The sequence below is a fragment of the Phasianus colchicus genome, chromosome 15 (genome assembly GCF_987193195.1).
Source record: "Phasianus colchicus chromosome 15, bPhaCol1.hap1.1, whole genome shotgun sequence".
NCBI classification, from domain to species: domain Eukaryota; kingdom Metazoa; phylum Chordata; class Aves; order Galliformes; family Phasianidae; genus Phasianus; species Phasianus colchicus.
Window position 1 is genome coordinate 3828352 of NC_143450.1, and position 17179 is coordinate 3845530.

Below are 17179 nucleotides of genomic sequence, written 5' to 3' on the forward strand. Positions count from 1 at the left end.
ATTTATCGTGATACGGGTTGGATCTCACGCTCATAAATAACTTATGTTATGGCTTTTGTTTGTAGAAATGTAACTTACATATTTTATTACGCTTTCTGTAAACCTCAAACAGAACGCTGTCAGAGAAGCACTCCTAACGGCCGCCTAAACTGTGGTACATCACATCCACACCAACATTATTTTTTAATAGGGCAAGGAAGCGCGTTACCCCTCTGCAGTTTGAAAGGTTTGCTGTCATCGTAAACTCCAATAAAACATTAACAAGTCTAAGGAGCTGCTTTACAAAGTGCGCATCGCTCGTGGCTGAGCTTCTTCAGAGCCCCCGGTGCCAGCAGGACGGAGCTGGGCTTTGCTCTCCCTGTGCCAGGGCTGCTCTGCTCCTCTCGAGGCTCCTCGCTCACCTGCAGCGCAGCTGTCGGTGCCTCACTGCGACCACAGAAAGTGCATCTGGGGGGGAATCGGAGCCGTTCTGCAGTCCCAAGCTGTCAGCAGAACCAGACAGACTCGCACTGCTTTCTCGAGAGGAAATCACTGGGGGCCGCATGCAGTCTCCTTCCTGATGTTTTCTCCATCCATCGTTTCCATTTTTTTAGTTTTTATTTTTCTTAAAGTACAAAGAAACTCCAACCCCCTTAAGGCAACAATGCATTTAACCAACCAGCCAGCCAGCCATCACACATCCCTTGGAAGCACAGGAGGAAAATCTGGGCTGTACCCACTTTGCCAGTGGCCTTTTCAGGCTGACAGCACAGACTCTCAACAAAGGACCGGGAGTCATAAAATACACTGCTTTCTGCCATCCATCTCCAAACCAAAAATCAAGCCTGTTTATATGACCAGCTTCTCTGAAGAAGGTCCTGCTGTCAGTTGTTAACCAAAGTTGGAATGCTGCTCAAATACACGTATCCAGTTTGCCCCATTTACAAGATGCGAGTTCTGGGAAGGGACTCATATCCTGTTAAAAGCAGAATTCAAGAAGTGCCACAGAGGGCAGCAGCCTTATGTGAAAGCAAGCCCTGAATCTGAATACTGAGCAATGGGGACACATGGAGCTCTGCTTTTCACCATGCCCAACTTCTGCTCTCAGCAGAGCTGCTAACAAACCAGCATGAGGACTGGTCTCTGAGCACAGCCACTTTGTACACAACCAATATTTACTGTCACCGTATGACAAAAAAAAAAATGGAGTTGCAGAACCCACAAGCTTTCATCTGAGCCTCTAAATGCCAACATGGGGCTGGGAGGTGACGGAAAGGTTCATACAGCAAACTGCCCAGAGCCCTGGAGCCACCTGCAGGGGAACGGGAGGACCTCCATCCGTCAGATGGACACACGGCTGCGCACACAGCAGGGAACGGGTTCAGCTGTGCAGTCTGTAGAACCTAGAGTGACAACTCTTGTTTCCTCATTGCACAGGCAACCAATTATTTACCTAAGGAAAAAGAAAACGTGGCCCCAATACCAACAGTTTCTAATTGCACATAATAGCTTTTGTATGTTATCAACCGATTGACTTATTTAAGTAATAGTTCTGATTCTTGTTAGATCTTGCTTCATTTGTCACTGGCACCCTGTGCCCACCTCAGGCCCTTCTTCACTGTGCTGCACAGAGCAGTGCTGTGTGTGTGTGTGTGAGTGAGTGTACTGCAGACCCAAGGAGGGCTTCTGGTTGGTACACACGGAGCTCTTCACCACCTCTAAGTGGTGAAGACAAATCTACCGAGTTTGCTGGTTCAGATGCACGTATTCATCTTCATGCCACAAGCCATGTAAGTATGAGCGATACGTCTTTGGATCTGCTTGCTTTTTTTTGTAGGAGTCGATGCATTTTATCCTGTTTAAACAGCATCATAACATTTAGCAACTCCTTTCTGCCCTGGTTTCTCCATCTCTCTACGTTTCCAAGGACCTGGAAAACTTGTGCTGGTGAAACTCAGATCCCGTCAGTGTTTCAGTAACAGCAGCTCCATCAGGTCTCTTATATGATATGCAACATTCTTAATTTCCTGGCCATACTTAAGAGCCTAAAGTGCTTACCTGTAGTCCTCCATTTCCTCATGTACACTGTCATGCTCTTTGGATAAGTACTGTTTCTACACCGTTTCATAAAGATAAAAGAAAAAGATAGTAAATTTTGCTAAGAAAGGCAGAAAATGTTGACTTTACATTGCTTTCACTATTGCAAACCCTTATGTTTATACCAGAGATATAAAAAGGCAGAAGTTATCTAAAAAAGTAGTTTCCGCAAAGGTCAAAATCTAACAATATAGCAGGGCTCCAAAGCTTTCAGAACAGATTTATTAGCCAGCTCTGCTTTCCCCAGTCCTTGACAGTTCTTCATTCCCAAGCTGCCCGCATCGGCCGCCCCTTCACAGTGCAGCACCTCAGCCATGTCCCTTCGGAACACTGACACGTTCTGGGTGAACCTGGACAGAAGAAAACCCAACAGTTGGTTAGCAGAGACCTGACATTGATCTCAGTAAATGGTAAAAAGAATAACGAAGATGGAAATTGAACTGAAAGAACAACAGAGGAAAATGGAAAAAAAAACAACTATGTGCTCTCGAAAAGTTCTGCAATACAGCAATGACCTCAGAAGTGTATTCGGACAGCATTACAAACTCAGCCTACCAATGGCATGAGTCACATAACAAGTCTGCTGGGAACTGAATGCAATGAGGAGCCTTTCCCCTCTTGTGTGATTCAGAACCCTCCCCAACCTCCAGCACAGGACTCTCTGGGACGCACCTAGATGGTCACCAACTCCAGGCTGCCCCGCTGCCACCGCCCTCCCTCATGAGCACCTGTGAGACACTGCACCATCACCCATCTGGCACAGAAGGAGTATCAACAACAGTTCTCTGCTGACAAGTGCAGGATGGGACATCCATCCCACGGCACCGCCTGAGACTGAACGACGAGACAGTCCAAATCTGCCCCACTTCCCTGGTTTACCTTCAAGTGAAATGAAGTGCTTCATTGCCATTTATCACATACCGCTCGTGTGCTTAAAAAAATATTTAAAATGTCAGGAAAATATATAAGCACACTGCATTTAAGGTCTTTGGGTCATCTTTTGTTTGTAGCCTCAATGCTCTCTGCTTTGATTGTCAGGCTTTGCTGGTTTGCTACAGCAAAGCTAATAAAGTTTGCCAAAGAATGGCTCCTTGGGGCTCCTTCTTGCACAGGGCTGCACAGACGGGTGCTTGTGGAACTGATGTGAGCTCAGGCCAGGTCTCCTTGCAGGAAACAGGGAAATAATCCTTCCTGCCTACCTCCACAGCACTGTATTTGATGAGTATGCGTAACTGCAGTGTGGTAAACTGGATGTGTGTGGAAACACAGGATGCAATTACGAGTTCATTCTTTATTCTATTCATAATTTTTTTTTACTTTTGTGTTTATTTCCTTACTAATGGAAATTGATTTCTGCTCGAATTTAAACAATCACCGTTAAAAGAAGCCTCCTGTTCCACAGAATAAATCAGCCAAGGATTACGAATCAAGGGCTGAAAACAGAACAGCCATCGTATTAACTCATGCTGCTTGCTGGGAAGTGATGGCTTAGAAGTCTTCCTAAGTTAGACAGGCGGATGCTACCCAGACAGACGAGCTGCTCGTCTGACCGAATTATCCCCGTCCCCCTCACACCTGCACCCATCTCTCCCTGCTGCAATTCCACAAAAGCTCCCCGAGAGCTTCCACACCACCGCCCATCTGACAATGCTCCACAGAGCTCAGAGATGAAAATACGCTTTAAATCTACATATATTTAAATCTAATGCTTGCCAAATCTAATCTTTGCCAGCAGTCCTCATGATGGAAGCCCCTGTCTGCTCCCTGAGCAGGGAGGGCAGGGAGAAGAGAGCCGCATCCCTGTTGCTTGGCTCATGGCTGGTGTGGGGGGGCTCAGCCTCCTGCCACCCCACCTCCCTCAGCCCACATTAGAACATCCAGCAGTCTCCTTCTGCCCTTAAAGTCCACCTTCTTGGAATAAGGCAGAACCTGCACATCAAAGCCTGCTTTTCTCCGAAAACCGTGTTATCTTGAGGACTTCTTGCCTTCAATAAGAATAAATAGATACGGAACTAAGAAACTATCAAGTTCTAGGAATGAGTTTTGCTCAGTTCCTCATTTGTTCATGTTTCTTTTCTTTCTGTGTGGTTTTATTTATTTATGTAATCCAGAAGGACTTTTGAGTCAAATGACTCCCCCTGGCATTCACAGCTGCAAAGTCAGCCCGTGTCCTACAGCTCACCACCATCAGCTCAATTTTTCTTTCTTTAATGGGCACTCCTGTCCTTTCTGATATCTTTTTGCCTTTTCCCCGGTTTTCTCCTGACCCATAACAAGTTACACAAAGTCTGTCAAAGTTATTGCCAAGGATGTGATCTGTGCTTCTCTGCGTTCACTTCCAAATCCTTCTTTCTCTGCCTATCATTGACTGTCAGGCCATAAGGAACTTGTTTTAATACTGGAATTTAACAGGAAAATGAAACAAAATAACAGAGTCCAAAATCAATGCAAAACTATGTAAGGATTAAAAAATAATCACCAATTTCCACAGCAACAAAGAGAAAAGAAGTTGGAGAAATAAAGTCAGAAAATGGTCTTAGTCATTCTGTCCAAGACATTCTCCAGGTTGTTTCAGGCCTTGCAGGGAGCCCCACAGTCAGGACTTCGATTGTGTCTCCATAATTTCAGGGTTTGTTTTGGCTGAGTAATGCACACAGACTACAAGACCAGAGCAACCTGGTAACAAAGAGTGAACATTCAGTGCTGACAGAAGAAATGGTGAGTCTGCCAAGTTCCACTCTGCTTTTCAACTGAGGGCAAGATTGGTTGACTTCGTGATTTGTGTTACCAGAAAAATTACCCTTGCCATGTTTATCTACAGATTCAGGCTCCAACTGCTCAGTCTAGGGATAAGTTCTTTTATGGGGAATGACCCTTCTTTTTAAAGGAAGTAATTCAAGGCTACTTGGGATGCTTCCTGCATTATAACTTTTTCCAGTCCATGTTTCCATTTGTCTTTTTTTTTCCCAGCTTACTTACGTCTTAACTCACCAGTCTCTGTTCTCCACTGAAAGGTTCTGCTCAACTCCTTTCATGAGGTTCCTGAAGCACTGCTCAAGGACTTGCCGTTTGCTGCCAGGCTGGCTGTTTATCAAAGTTGCACTCAGCTCACTGAAGTACTGTGATAAAGAAACAGAGAACTTCAGAACAGTGATTTGGAAGTTTAAAGCCAAAGTTACTCACCTGCACCAGGAGGATTCTTGAACAAAAGCTTCACAGGCTGCCCTCTGTGAGAGGAGCTGGGCAAACTGCAAGCAGACTTAGGTGTCCTGAGCTGCACCAGCTTCAGTCCTACCTCACCACTAAAATTTAGTGAGGGGCCACTTTCTGAGGTCCAACACATAAAGCCACCTGAGAGGGGTGATATAAATGTTCCCTGACTCCTTTTTAAGTCTTTTTTGAATGGTGCAAGTGTGCATACCTCACTGCAGGATCTAATCCACTGTACTGCTGAGATGAGACAGACTCATCCTTGCTTCTTTAGAAGCTAGGTATTCTATGGCATTTTCTGTATTACTATATCCATTATGTCCTGCTTGACTAGTTAAAATAGAACTTTTTACCACCTTTGGACAAATTTTGGTTAGCCTAGCAATAAGGAATGGGATGCGATCTCCAGAGTCACCCAGCTACGCTATTTCTTTAGCCAAAGAAGTTGTATAATCCTGTTTAGTCTTTATTGTACTGATTACATAGACCAAAGTCTTCTGGCCTTGGGCAAAAGCACATCCACAGTATGAACACTGATAGAGACAATTATTCAGAGGTGAATGAACTATTCTGCTGAACCTGTGCCCAAGCACCTGGCAGAGGTTCACAGCAGTCAAGAAGGATATTGCTGGTGGCCTCCACCCCATTTTACAGTACCTTCCCCACACCTAATCATTTGAGAGGTAGGATAGCAGTTCTGTCCACAGACACTGCCACAGAAAGTTCCACCAGTCCAAGTTTTACCATCAATAACCAAGTCAGATACATAGCAGCCACTCTAAAATCAATGTGGTCTTTTGGTTCAAGAATGACAACAAATTAGAGATAAAAGCTTAAGTGACCACACTGACAACTGCTAAGACAATTTGGTCAAAAGCATGCAGGAAAGCCTAACCTCATCTCCATGTTTCAGTTGCACATCAAGAAAACTCGTTAAAAGAAGGCTGAAAAGTGTTTTTAGCATGCAAAATGTTAACAGCCTTTTGAAGTTGATTAAAAAAAAAAAAAGGATACACCAGGCTTCAGGGTGTCATACAGACAGGCAAAATGCATGCCAGGGATTTGTTTAACCCCTCAGTGTAAAACCTGTTAAATTTTAAACATGAGCTTCCTTCATACCAAAAATACAGGTCTCTCGTATTTATGCAAAAATATGGGAAAACGTAGTAAAATCAGGGCATTCCAGATTTAAGCCCATGACAACTCAATAGGGTTACAGGAATACTCAGAGAGCTGAGGCACTGGTGCAGGTTGCCCAGAGGAGCTGTGGGTGCCCCATCCTTGGAGGTGCCCAAGGTTGGTCTGGATGGGTTCCTGGGCAGCCTGATCTGGTGGGCAGCTATCAGCCCACGGCAGAGGCTGGAGCTACATGGGCTGTAAGGTCCCTTTCAACTCATACTATGATTCCATGATAGGAAGTGAAAAATCCCTTTAATTTCTGCTTGGAACCTGCCTTCAATCCAGCTCCTTTCAAAACAGACACATCCCGTATCACACTTCTGTGCTAGTTGCTACAGCACCTGCTGATCAAACAGCTGGATCCCAAACTATGCATGAACTCAATCTTGAAAATCGCGTAGGAGCTGGTGTAAAAGATGAAATACCTGTCTGCAACAAACACGTTCCCTGAAGATCTCTCAAGGTGACAAATGCAGAGTTCAGTCTAGAAAAGGCTGCAACCCTGAGATCCTCTCCGGTACTCACAGTTTTGGAGCAGAGCTTCTTTAGTCAACCCCACAACGGAAAGTCTTACCAATACCCTCCCTAACAGCAGGAATTACACCTCTGTCTAATGTCCCTGCTGACAGCCTCAGCTGAGGACTCTCCCATGGCATCGCTGCTCCAGCACTACAGAGCTGCTCTGAGCCCAGGGGCTTCTAGGGCTTCTCTGCAATAACATCACTTCTGCCCATGCACTCATATGCTTGTGATCTTCTTTGGTTGAAGAACAGCAAGAAGGAGATGCCAGGATCCTGGCTGCCATCAGGATTTAAATTAAACTTGCTGCCTCACTTTGGGAGAGGAACGATGTCAGGAGTCACTGGAAACCATCTCATTTGATATCAAGCTGACTCTGTCTCAAAAGATTTAGCATTGTTTTAGGGTGGACTCTGAATACAACTCCCATTTTGGCATAACTCAGCCTATCAGGACAAGCAAGTATGAATCCTAGCTTTCCTCAGTCCCCAGGTAAACCAGCCGCCTTCCCTTTGAGATGAACTGTTGGCAAGGGAAGTATCATTAAAACAAAAGTAGATGAGAACAAACAGTAAAAGTAAAATGTGGTTAATGTGTGCTTGCTATCACAGGAGATGTACAGACTGATACCCCACCTGAAATAAAGCACTCCACTTTCAATAAATAAGCTAGCAGTGTACTGAAGTGAGCCGAGGAAAGATGACTCTTACAGCTGTATCTAAGTACATTACCTACTTTTTTCTGAACACAAAATAATATGTTCCATGCAAAGAGGGCAATGCAAATATTGCAAATTATATTTTCTGTTTTCCATCCTTCCAGAAGAAAATGTAAGGCTTGTTGATAAGTAACGGCTCTTGTACAGTGTCTGCTAAGCAAAACACAAAATCATTAGAACTAGTCTAATTTCAGTAAAAAGAATATTCTGCCAGTCACGAATTTATTTCTTGTGATTTACAGCTCCGCAGTTTTATCTTCAAGTGAAATATTTAATTTCTTCTCATACTGAAGCAGCTAACATCAAAAAACACATAATTAATATGTAGTCAGGCTAATACTTAAACGCTATAAATCAGAAGCATTATATAAACAAAAGTGTCGTCTTGAACAAGATTGGGAATGCACAAAACTACTTATTTCCCACTTTTATAATGATGCAGTGACTCAGAGCAGATAGAAAATGATTAGTTTTCCTTCCAAAGTAGGAAATATTGCTTCCATCTGTAAAGTATAATATTGTGATGTCATAAAGTTTTCCTAAACACTGAATTTGCCCTTATTCCCTCTCAATCATTTTAAAAGAACTGCTCTCTCTTATAGAGCCTGGATTTAAATCACAATAACACACCAAGAAGATGAATGACAGTGCTATTGGATATGGCTAAAATTGGATCCTTCAGCACAGGTGAATGATGAGACAGCGCTTCTCTTCTTGATATATTTTCTTCTTCTATTAGTTTCCTTCCATAGCTGGGATTTCAGTTTGAATTTTAATGTATGCAGTTGCTGCTAATCTTAGTGTCTTATTTTTTTCCAGCACCCTCTTATTGTATAGACAATTCATTCTCCAAAGCAGTAATACACTGAGGCTTGTGACTGCCCAAGATATAAAGCAATTCAGAATAAAGTTAGAGCCAGCTCTGAACTGTGGCAAATACAACAGGTCAGTATCTTCAGAAACAATGCCTGGCTATACAAAAAAAATGCACACATTTAGATCAATTCACATTCATTTACTCAGATGGTTTCCATTTCTGACAATATTGTCTCTATTAAGTCACAAGGGAAACATGATGGGTATATCCAAATTCATAGTTTCAGATTTTATTGAAAGGGCAAATTGCAGAGTATTTCCTGGTTTATATGATTTGCCACAGATGAACACAATCCAAATTGCAATCAATGCTGGTACTTAAGTGTAAGAGCTCAGATAATATCCTCAAAGCTGCTTGTTCCTGTGAAACCTTTCAGAAAAAGGAATTGGTTAACTATTTTTCTAGGAAGCAATTTTTTCTGATGTGATTTCGACAGTGTTCTTGTTTCAGTGCTGTATCTAAAAGCCAGATGAGCTTGCCTATCATTTCTACTTTATTCTGGAAAAGCAAAGATTTAAAATCTATTAATAAGAAGAAGAGAATAAAAGAGGTTTGCTATATTTGCATGGCCTAAGGTTGAGTGTAAAAGCTGGGGTAAAGTTTGAGAAGATTTTCTCATCAAAATGAAGCCGCTCAGCCTTTGTGAACAAATCTGTAAAATATTACCTGGTACATGAGCTGAGCTTTACTCTTAGCGTGGGGCTAAGTGAGTTAGGTTCCAAGGAAAGAGGGAGGGGATTTGAAAAGGCCACAGGCAGCTTTGTTCTGTCTGAAATAATGATTTCAACTGCTTGGGCACGTCAAGAGTGCATCTGGTAGAATCTCTTAAATACTCACCTTCTCATTGAGAAGTCCAAGCAATGGTCCTGACACAGACCGTTGGTTCCTGCAGTCCTCAAAAACGATGGTGTTCATTGGGATTAACATCATCTGAAAGAAAATTCCAACAGTTTGGCGATCAGGAAAAATTAACAAAGTTTTACTAATCATGCGGAGATTTCCTGGATGGGCACGGTATCCCAAAAGTCTTTCTTCCAAACAAATATTTCTGTAACCACAACTACCAGGTGAAGAAATGAAGAAAGTGAATGTTAAAGCTTAGCTCCAAAGTCATAATTACAGAAGTCAAAACAAACAGGAACAGAAACTTAAAGTTGTGTTTATTTAAGGTACAGATTCACTTATAGGACAGCAATATATGTGTGGCCAGTAATCTGTGCTTGTTTCAGATTAATCTCAAGGTGCTATTCGAGATCCTGGTTTTCTCACACCCACCTCCTCCTTCTTCTAAGGCATTTGAAAGGAACCTCAATTCTGATGAAGGTAATCCCAATCACAGCAAGGCATCTAGAAATCTACATCAATTGCAAGGCAGTTACAAATCCAAGTCCGTGGTTTTGGACATTTTATTTCTGTTACTTAACTTACAGAGATCTACAGCAGGCATAAAACCACTTGATCAACTTTATAAATCACTGAGACTTATCAATCCGTACAACTAAGTTCTTCTGGCTCTCGAGCAGAAGACAGGTAACTCTCATTGTTGGCTGGCTGTAACCAGAGCCTCTGGCTACCACCACAACAGGTATTCTCCCCTGGGGGCCCCTGCTGGTCTTGCTGTGCATCTACACTGCTGGTGTGTGTAGCTAGGGAGGGTGGGACTTATTTCAGGGATCAGCACCACTTTCGTAAAAATAAATCACAAAAGAGCTATAGAATCCATTTAAAGACAAAATCCGTAAAGATATCCTGGAGACACAGCAGTCCCAAATGCCAAAGGCCATAACATATCCGAATCTAAAAACATTACTCAAAGATTAAACAGAACGAAAATTTGTAAAATGTCACCCGTAAATAGTTTGACTCACATTTATAAAATATCTACACCCTAAAACCAAACATAGAGGAAGAAGAAAATCATTAAATCCTTTCTTTTAGGCCAACGAGTAGCTATGAGCAGGGTCTCCAGAGAGCTGCCACACTACAAACTCGCCTGTAATAACTGACCAAGGCTAAGTCAAACAGCATGTTTCACTAAATGAAAAAGATGAATCCTAGCACTACAAATCACCTGCAACAGAGATATCCACAAATTATTTGAGCTTTCAAGTTAGGAACATAAGGTCTGACGAGGGAAAGGCCCATTTTAATCCTGACTCCACAGTTTATACATCAGGCAAAATATCTTCCATTACTCATAGGACAAAACCACCTCTATGCTGCTTTGCAACTAGTGAAAGCAATCCAAATATCTCTGTACAAGCACTTTCCAGGCACGAGCAATAATTACAGCACTTTATATGTAGGTTACTCCAAAAGTAACGTGTCCTATTTATTTCCCTGGAAACTACAACAGACACAAAGAGCACAATAACATTATTTGATAGAGCAAATTCTCAGCTACAGAACACCGTTTTTCCACATAATCACCACCAGTAGCAATGCATTTTCACCAGTGATGAACAAGAGCCTGCATGCTACTGCACCTGTAACAATCTGCACCAGCAGAGGTGACCCACTGCTGCTGTCACCACTGCTTAACACAGCACCTACCCCTCACTGTGCTCACACCCACTGTTTGTTCTCCATAAACGTACAGCAAAGCATCAATGAATGTCAAACGGGTGCAACCTTTTCCACATGGAAGAATTCAGTTCCACACCTCTGCTTCACACACAGCTGTATCACCACCAGTGCTGACACCTTTCTACAAGGTTGCCCATGTTTAAAGGAACTGCTGGGACTTGTGGCACCAGCTCACTGACACGAAGAAGGCTTAACAACACCTGTCTGTGAACGCCCCAGAACAGTGATTAATGCTTTTCTTCAAGTTACAGAAGCTTATTGCTCTCAAAGGTGGACAATATGCAATCCCACCGTGTTGTCTCTGCAGATGTCTTACACGTCTCACTTCTCACAAGGCTAAAGAGAAGTCCCTTAGGTGTACAGCTCAGCAGCAAGAGATGCAAGAATAAAATGGGGCAATGCTGTCTATGGAATCCAAAGTTGTCAGGAGTGCATTACAGCAGAAGCCATCAGCAATTACTGTGCCTAATTCCATCAAGACGAAGGGTACTAAAATCCATGATAACAGCCTCAAATGTCCTTCTGTTTTCTATGTCTTTCCATCACAACTACTGCTGCTGCTGCTTTGTTTTACTGTGTAGCAAGGTTTCCTGTGCTGTTTCCACAGCAAGCTGTTAGCATTCCACATCCTTCTTTGTTTTACAGCGCTGCTGACACACACCAAAAGACACTGCGCCCATGAACAAGCGCATGGAGGTCACCCCTGCTGCACAGAACTGAAGTTTAAGTGACGCAGACCAAACAACCTCATCTGCAAGGCAACAGAGCTAGTCTAGACGAGGCTCATGCTACTTCATAATGAAGCTTTGCCTCAGCAGACGGCTCGCTCACTGGCAGTGCACCAAACTTGAAGCCTTTCTCAGGCACAAGTAGCAGGCTGCCACTTAATTTCATAACTCCACCTCACACCCCTCTTGTTTTCACACAACGCAGAACGGCTCCCTCCCACACTGACAAACAACATCCTCAGTATCCTCCCTCAGACCTCACGTGGCCGTTATCTGGCTCCATTCCCACTAGCTCATGTCATCAGGAGAAACGGTGTGAGGAAATTTCCAGATACACAGCTCCATCTGTACGGCCGTTTCTGTCGTTCAGATCACAAAGGAGCTGGAACTTGTTTTGTGGAGGACCTTAGAAATAACGTGCCTCTCCCCCTTTGTATTTGATTTGCTGACACATACTGATGGACATTCGTATTTATGATGCAACACACAGAGCAATGATGGCGGTGCTGCCCAACCACCCGAGCAGCAGGATGGAGGCAGCCCCAGGCCGGCGCCGCCCCGCGGCCATTAGCTGCAGGCAGGCGAGGCACAGCAGGCCCAGCGCCGTGTGACACAGGCGGAAAGCGAGGCCTGAGGTGGGGACAGAGGCGTTAACAAGGAAGGGGCTGCAGAAGCAGATTATCTATTTTCTATGAAGTTCAAACTGGCACCCGTGTCTCTGTCCTCTTATCTTAAATGTAAGGCATCGCTTTATCTGGTTCAATAATGTTTCTCCTGACACGTCTGTTCTGTACAAAAGAAACTATTGACAGAAGAGGCAAGAGTAAAGAACTGTTCTTCCAATAAATTAATTCTTCAGAGCCTCTTTGCCTTCAGAGCTGCTTTCTCTCTGTAGCAGTGGAGGAAAGCGTTGCTCGAGACAGCCCTTATTCGGGTTTCATTTTTCTAAAGAAGCTGGGAAAGAAGCTGTCTTTCCATTAAAAAGGTTCTTCTGCTCCTTCATGTATCAGTAGAGCAGAACGAGCACCAAGCAGGTCCTGTAACTCACTTCTCTCTCCCACACGTTGGGATAAATATTTTATTCTAATGCACCTAATCACATTTCTAATGTAAAGAACGTTACATTAAAAGCACAGACAGCATTAAGTAGACCTTCACAAAAGACCCAGAACGCTCTAAAAACACACAGGTTATGACCAGGCACTTGGCTGGTGAGAACACGTTCCAGTCAGATCCGAAAAAGATTCCCATTTCATTGTTTAGCTCCAAAACTTGGCAGATTTTATAGCTCTAGCTTCAGGCAGTCTGCTCTTAATTTAGGAGCTGTGATTACTAATTTAAATGTCCGTTAGAGTTCTCAGTTCTTTCATCATCAATTCTTTCTATATCAATAAATGGATCATCATTTAACTAATAATATTCAGAAGATTCAAATGCTCCAAGATTATTAAATACCTTAAATTTTAATCTGTTGTTTTAAAATATTTATTTTACTAGAAAGCCTAACTTTCAGATTGATATTTTCCACTTGGAGTTTCTGTTCAAAAAATAACACTTCCAAACGAAATAAGAAAACTAAAGCCTTGTACTTATTTTGAAAGTAAGAACAAGTCAATCACTCCTGAACTAAAAAATACTTTTCACTTGTCAGAAATTGCAGATCAACTGGAATTTGAAAAATGTAAGAGTTTAAGGGCATATAATTCCCATATCTATATATATGTGTGTGTGTATGTATTTAAGTATACACCACTAACTAAAATTTCATGACTCAACAACAGAAGCTTAAGAAGCTGCAGGAAAGTCTTAGAATAAGACTGTTAAGGACCCAATCTTGTATCTCAACTGGGTCGGGCCTTTTTGCTTCCTTTTATGAAAACAGCACCAAGGTTTAAACTGTCAAATAAAAAAACAATGAAAAAAAAAAAAGGCAGGGCATCTGGGTGACATACCTCATGCCAACAACTAGTATATATCTGCAGCTCATGAACTGAAATAAGATTTAAGTGTCCATCTCTTTCACAGGGTATTCCTACCAGTTATGTGTTATATCGTGTAGGAGGGTCTCTTTTTTTAAAACCGGTGTTCAGAAGGGATGGAAAAGATGACAGTAGATGTGAAAAAGGGAACGGTTACAGAGTGTGGAACTCGTCATTTCCCTGGATATGTCTTTAGAACTGGCCAAAGGGCTCTAAGTATGGGAGTGCTCACTTGAAGTAGGTCCAAATCACAAGCTAGAAGAAATAATCACACAATAAGATTGTACTAACTTATGTCAAACCTGTCTTTGTATCTGAAAAAGAAACATAAGCACATACTCAGAAAGATACATTTAGGATGATAGCTTAAGGCTAATGACAAGCACCTGCAATGCGCCCAATAAATTTACTATACCAGAGCCACTGAAAACAGGTTTCTATTCCTTCACTGTTAAAATAAAACCGGCACAATAACACAGACCAATAGGGCAAAGCAGACTTTTCAAAACTAAGGCTTGCTTCCAGCACTTCCTACCAGTAGTGAGTCAGTAGTGAGTGCCTTTCAGGCAGCCGCCAGGATCCCAGCAGCTGTTTGCACTGCGCTAGGATGTAATGAGGGCAGAGCTGGAGCACGGGCAGCAGCTGCATCCTGCACACAAGCTGGCCAGAGCAAAACACTGCCCTATACTCTTCCCTCTAATTTGAGGACATATTCTAACACGACAGAACGCATTATATTCGTACTGCAGTTGCCTCTAAACTGTTACGTGAAAGTCTAAGATGCTGGATCCTTTCTTGCCTCTCAGAAGCAGATCCCTCTATCCTAAGGGAGACCTTGTTCCTGGGTCAGCTGGCATCCATCCGGGAGGAAAAGAGATGCCAGCTGACTGCTGCAAACCCTCAGTAAGGTGGTAAGCTTGTGGGACAGAGCAGGTCTGCCCAGCACATGGGCTGGCTCATTAAATACTGGCAGCAGAACAGTTAACTGCGAAAACAGGGAAGATGCCTGATGAATGGAACACCTCCTCCTTCTGCAGGGAGGAGGGGACACGGTTCATTAATTGTTACCTTCCAGAGTATGCTGACTTGTTTCCGTCTGTGCTGAATTTCATGTAGAGCCTCTGCTGAATGTCACATACTCACGCTGCCTGAAGTGCTAGGTTTTGTATTTGGATATCTGGTGCAGCTGACAGATGTTTACAAACTCATGTATCTGCACAGCTTCTTTCTGCCTATCCATCTGTGCTCCCTCATAGGCAGCAAATTATTCGACCTCAGGCTGGAATAACTTATGACTGTAACATCAACTCTTCGTCTGCATTTTTAGGTGGTATTACCCCGAGATTTTCAGTTACAGATACTGGGGCGGTCATGTTAAATTAACCTGGGCTGTCTATTTAAGAGGCAGCTCTTTCTAAATAAGTGGCCATAACTTACAGCATTGCAGCTGTTTTTAAGGATGACGGAAGCGTGATTAATTAGGACTTTGGGAACACACAACTTATCACGTTTGAAACATAAACTTCAGGTTGGTTTGGTATAGGAGACAGCTGAGCTCTTTAAAATCCTTATAAAAAATTAATACACACTCCTCTCTGCTCTTATCAATAAAGAAGAGGAAGCTGGGTTCAGATCTGTGCAAAATAGCTCGTGTCAGCTCGGTTGATTGCTAGCATTCCTCCCAGCCCGCAGGATAAGGGCCTCTCCCTTCTTGCTCAGCCAGCACTCCTACCTGAGAGGTGGCGGAGGAAGAGGTTGGTGTCCACCACCAGCACCTCCCAGCTAATGCCTGTTGCAGAGTATTTCATCCTCTTGGGAGGAGGGGATGGCAGCTTCACACTACATCCACTGCCTTCCAGCAAGAGTGTCTCTTCAGGAATGTAAATGGCCCTACATCTGCATCTCAGGTCTTCCCCCCAGCTAACAGCAGGGCTTACAGTGTGCAGTTCCTCACGCGCAGTTCAGTCCTGCCTTCCGTTCCATCAAGTGCTGGGAGTTGGTGCACAAAAGCAGCGTGGGATTTCAGCACTGCAGAAGGGTTTCAGCATACGAATTGATCTCTTTACCTGCAGGATCATCGCTTTTCTGAAATCTCTGTTACAGGAGGGCCTCCAAATGGCCAGTCGGGTGGCAGGGATCCATGCAGCCCTCCTAGCCCTGCACATCTCACACTGACGCTGCTTGCCACAAGGCAGCTGAGGTTTGCAGGGAGCTGAGCATGAGCTCCAAGCGTGCAGATGTCTGCCAGCAGCAGAGCCAGGGCACCCCCGCTTCAACAGAAACCAGTAGCAGGGAGAAAAGCAGATTATTTTACCCATACTTACCTCAGTTTAGCACTGATGTGGACACAGTCAGCAGGGACAGGGAGGTGGCTGGGCTCCCAAACCACTCCTTGCAGAAAATCAGGCTTTCAGAAACCCAGCTGCGTGGCTCTAACCTCTGCTCAAGGATCTACCATAAAGCAACAGGACTGACTTGATTTGAGCAGCCTAATTGCACAAAACTTAAAAAGGCTAATCCAAGTATTAATTACCGATCACCTAACACACTTCAAGCCTCATCTGTTTTCAAATCGTTCATATACTGACTCTAATTTCTACTGTGGAACAATTAAAAGTGTTTTTGTTATCCCGGTGAACTGAACTGTAACCAAAGCCATTGTGAATAAACATAAAAGACAGATGATGAAGATGGTAATAAGCACATTGCTACTGTGTCTTGAATAGTCACCGACACTTCTTAGTGAATATCATCTTTCACAACAACAACAAAGGATAAGAGCACAAGGCTATTTCATGCAGTCATCAAAACAAAATGCACTGAATATTATATTTCATACTAAATACATTACCCTGGCAGTTTGACACTCAACATTTCAATAGATATTGCGTCTCTCTCAACATTCTCCCTGAATTTCTGCAGATGGACTTTTAAGTATCAATGGAAGATTACTTTACTTGTCACACTAAAAAGATTTTAAAGGATGGCTGCACACACTTCATTTTTAATTTTTTTTTTTTTTTAAAGGGAAACGAATCACAAATTCAGAGACGTGGTGACACGCAGAGGTCAGGCGCCATGCGGTGCAGGAGCCCTTGGTGCAGTGCTGGCTGCCAATGGTGCCAGCGTGCCCAGCAAAGCAAGGGGAAGATCTGATGAAGTTACAACTGTGTTCACCTAAACCATGCAAAGCTCAGCTGAGCTAAATTAACGGTGCTCCCAGATTTCATCCATCTGTCGTGATTTTTATTGTTTTCTTTTTAAAACCGTGCATGTTCTTGGAGATATATAAATGCAAGATAATCTC

At 43.2% G+C, this 17179-nt stretch overlaps 1 protein-coding gene across 1 annotated transcript in view; it reads right to left on the reverse strand.

Annotated features, from left to right (window-relative positions):
* The window catches only part of RANBP17 (RAN binding protein 17), a 147508-nt gene continuing 130329 nt past the window's right edge, over positions 1–17179 (reverse strand). Inside the window, 4 exon segments of the mRNA XM_090151102.1 lie at positions 1–2426; positions 5068–5195; positions 9417–9509; positions 12350–12460. Coding sequence (XP_090007228.1) covers positions 2252–2426; positions 5068–5195; positions 9417–9509; positions 12350–12460 — 507 coding nt within the window. The 3' untranslated portion in view covers positions 1–2251.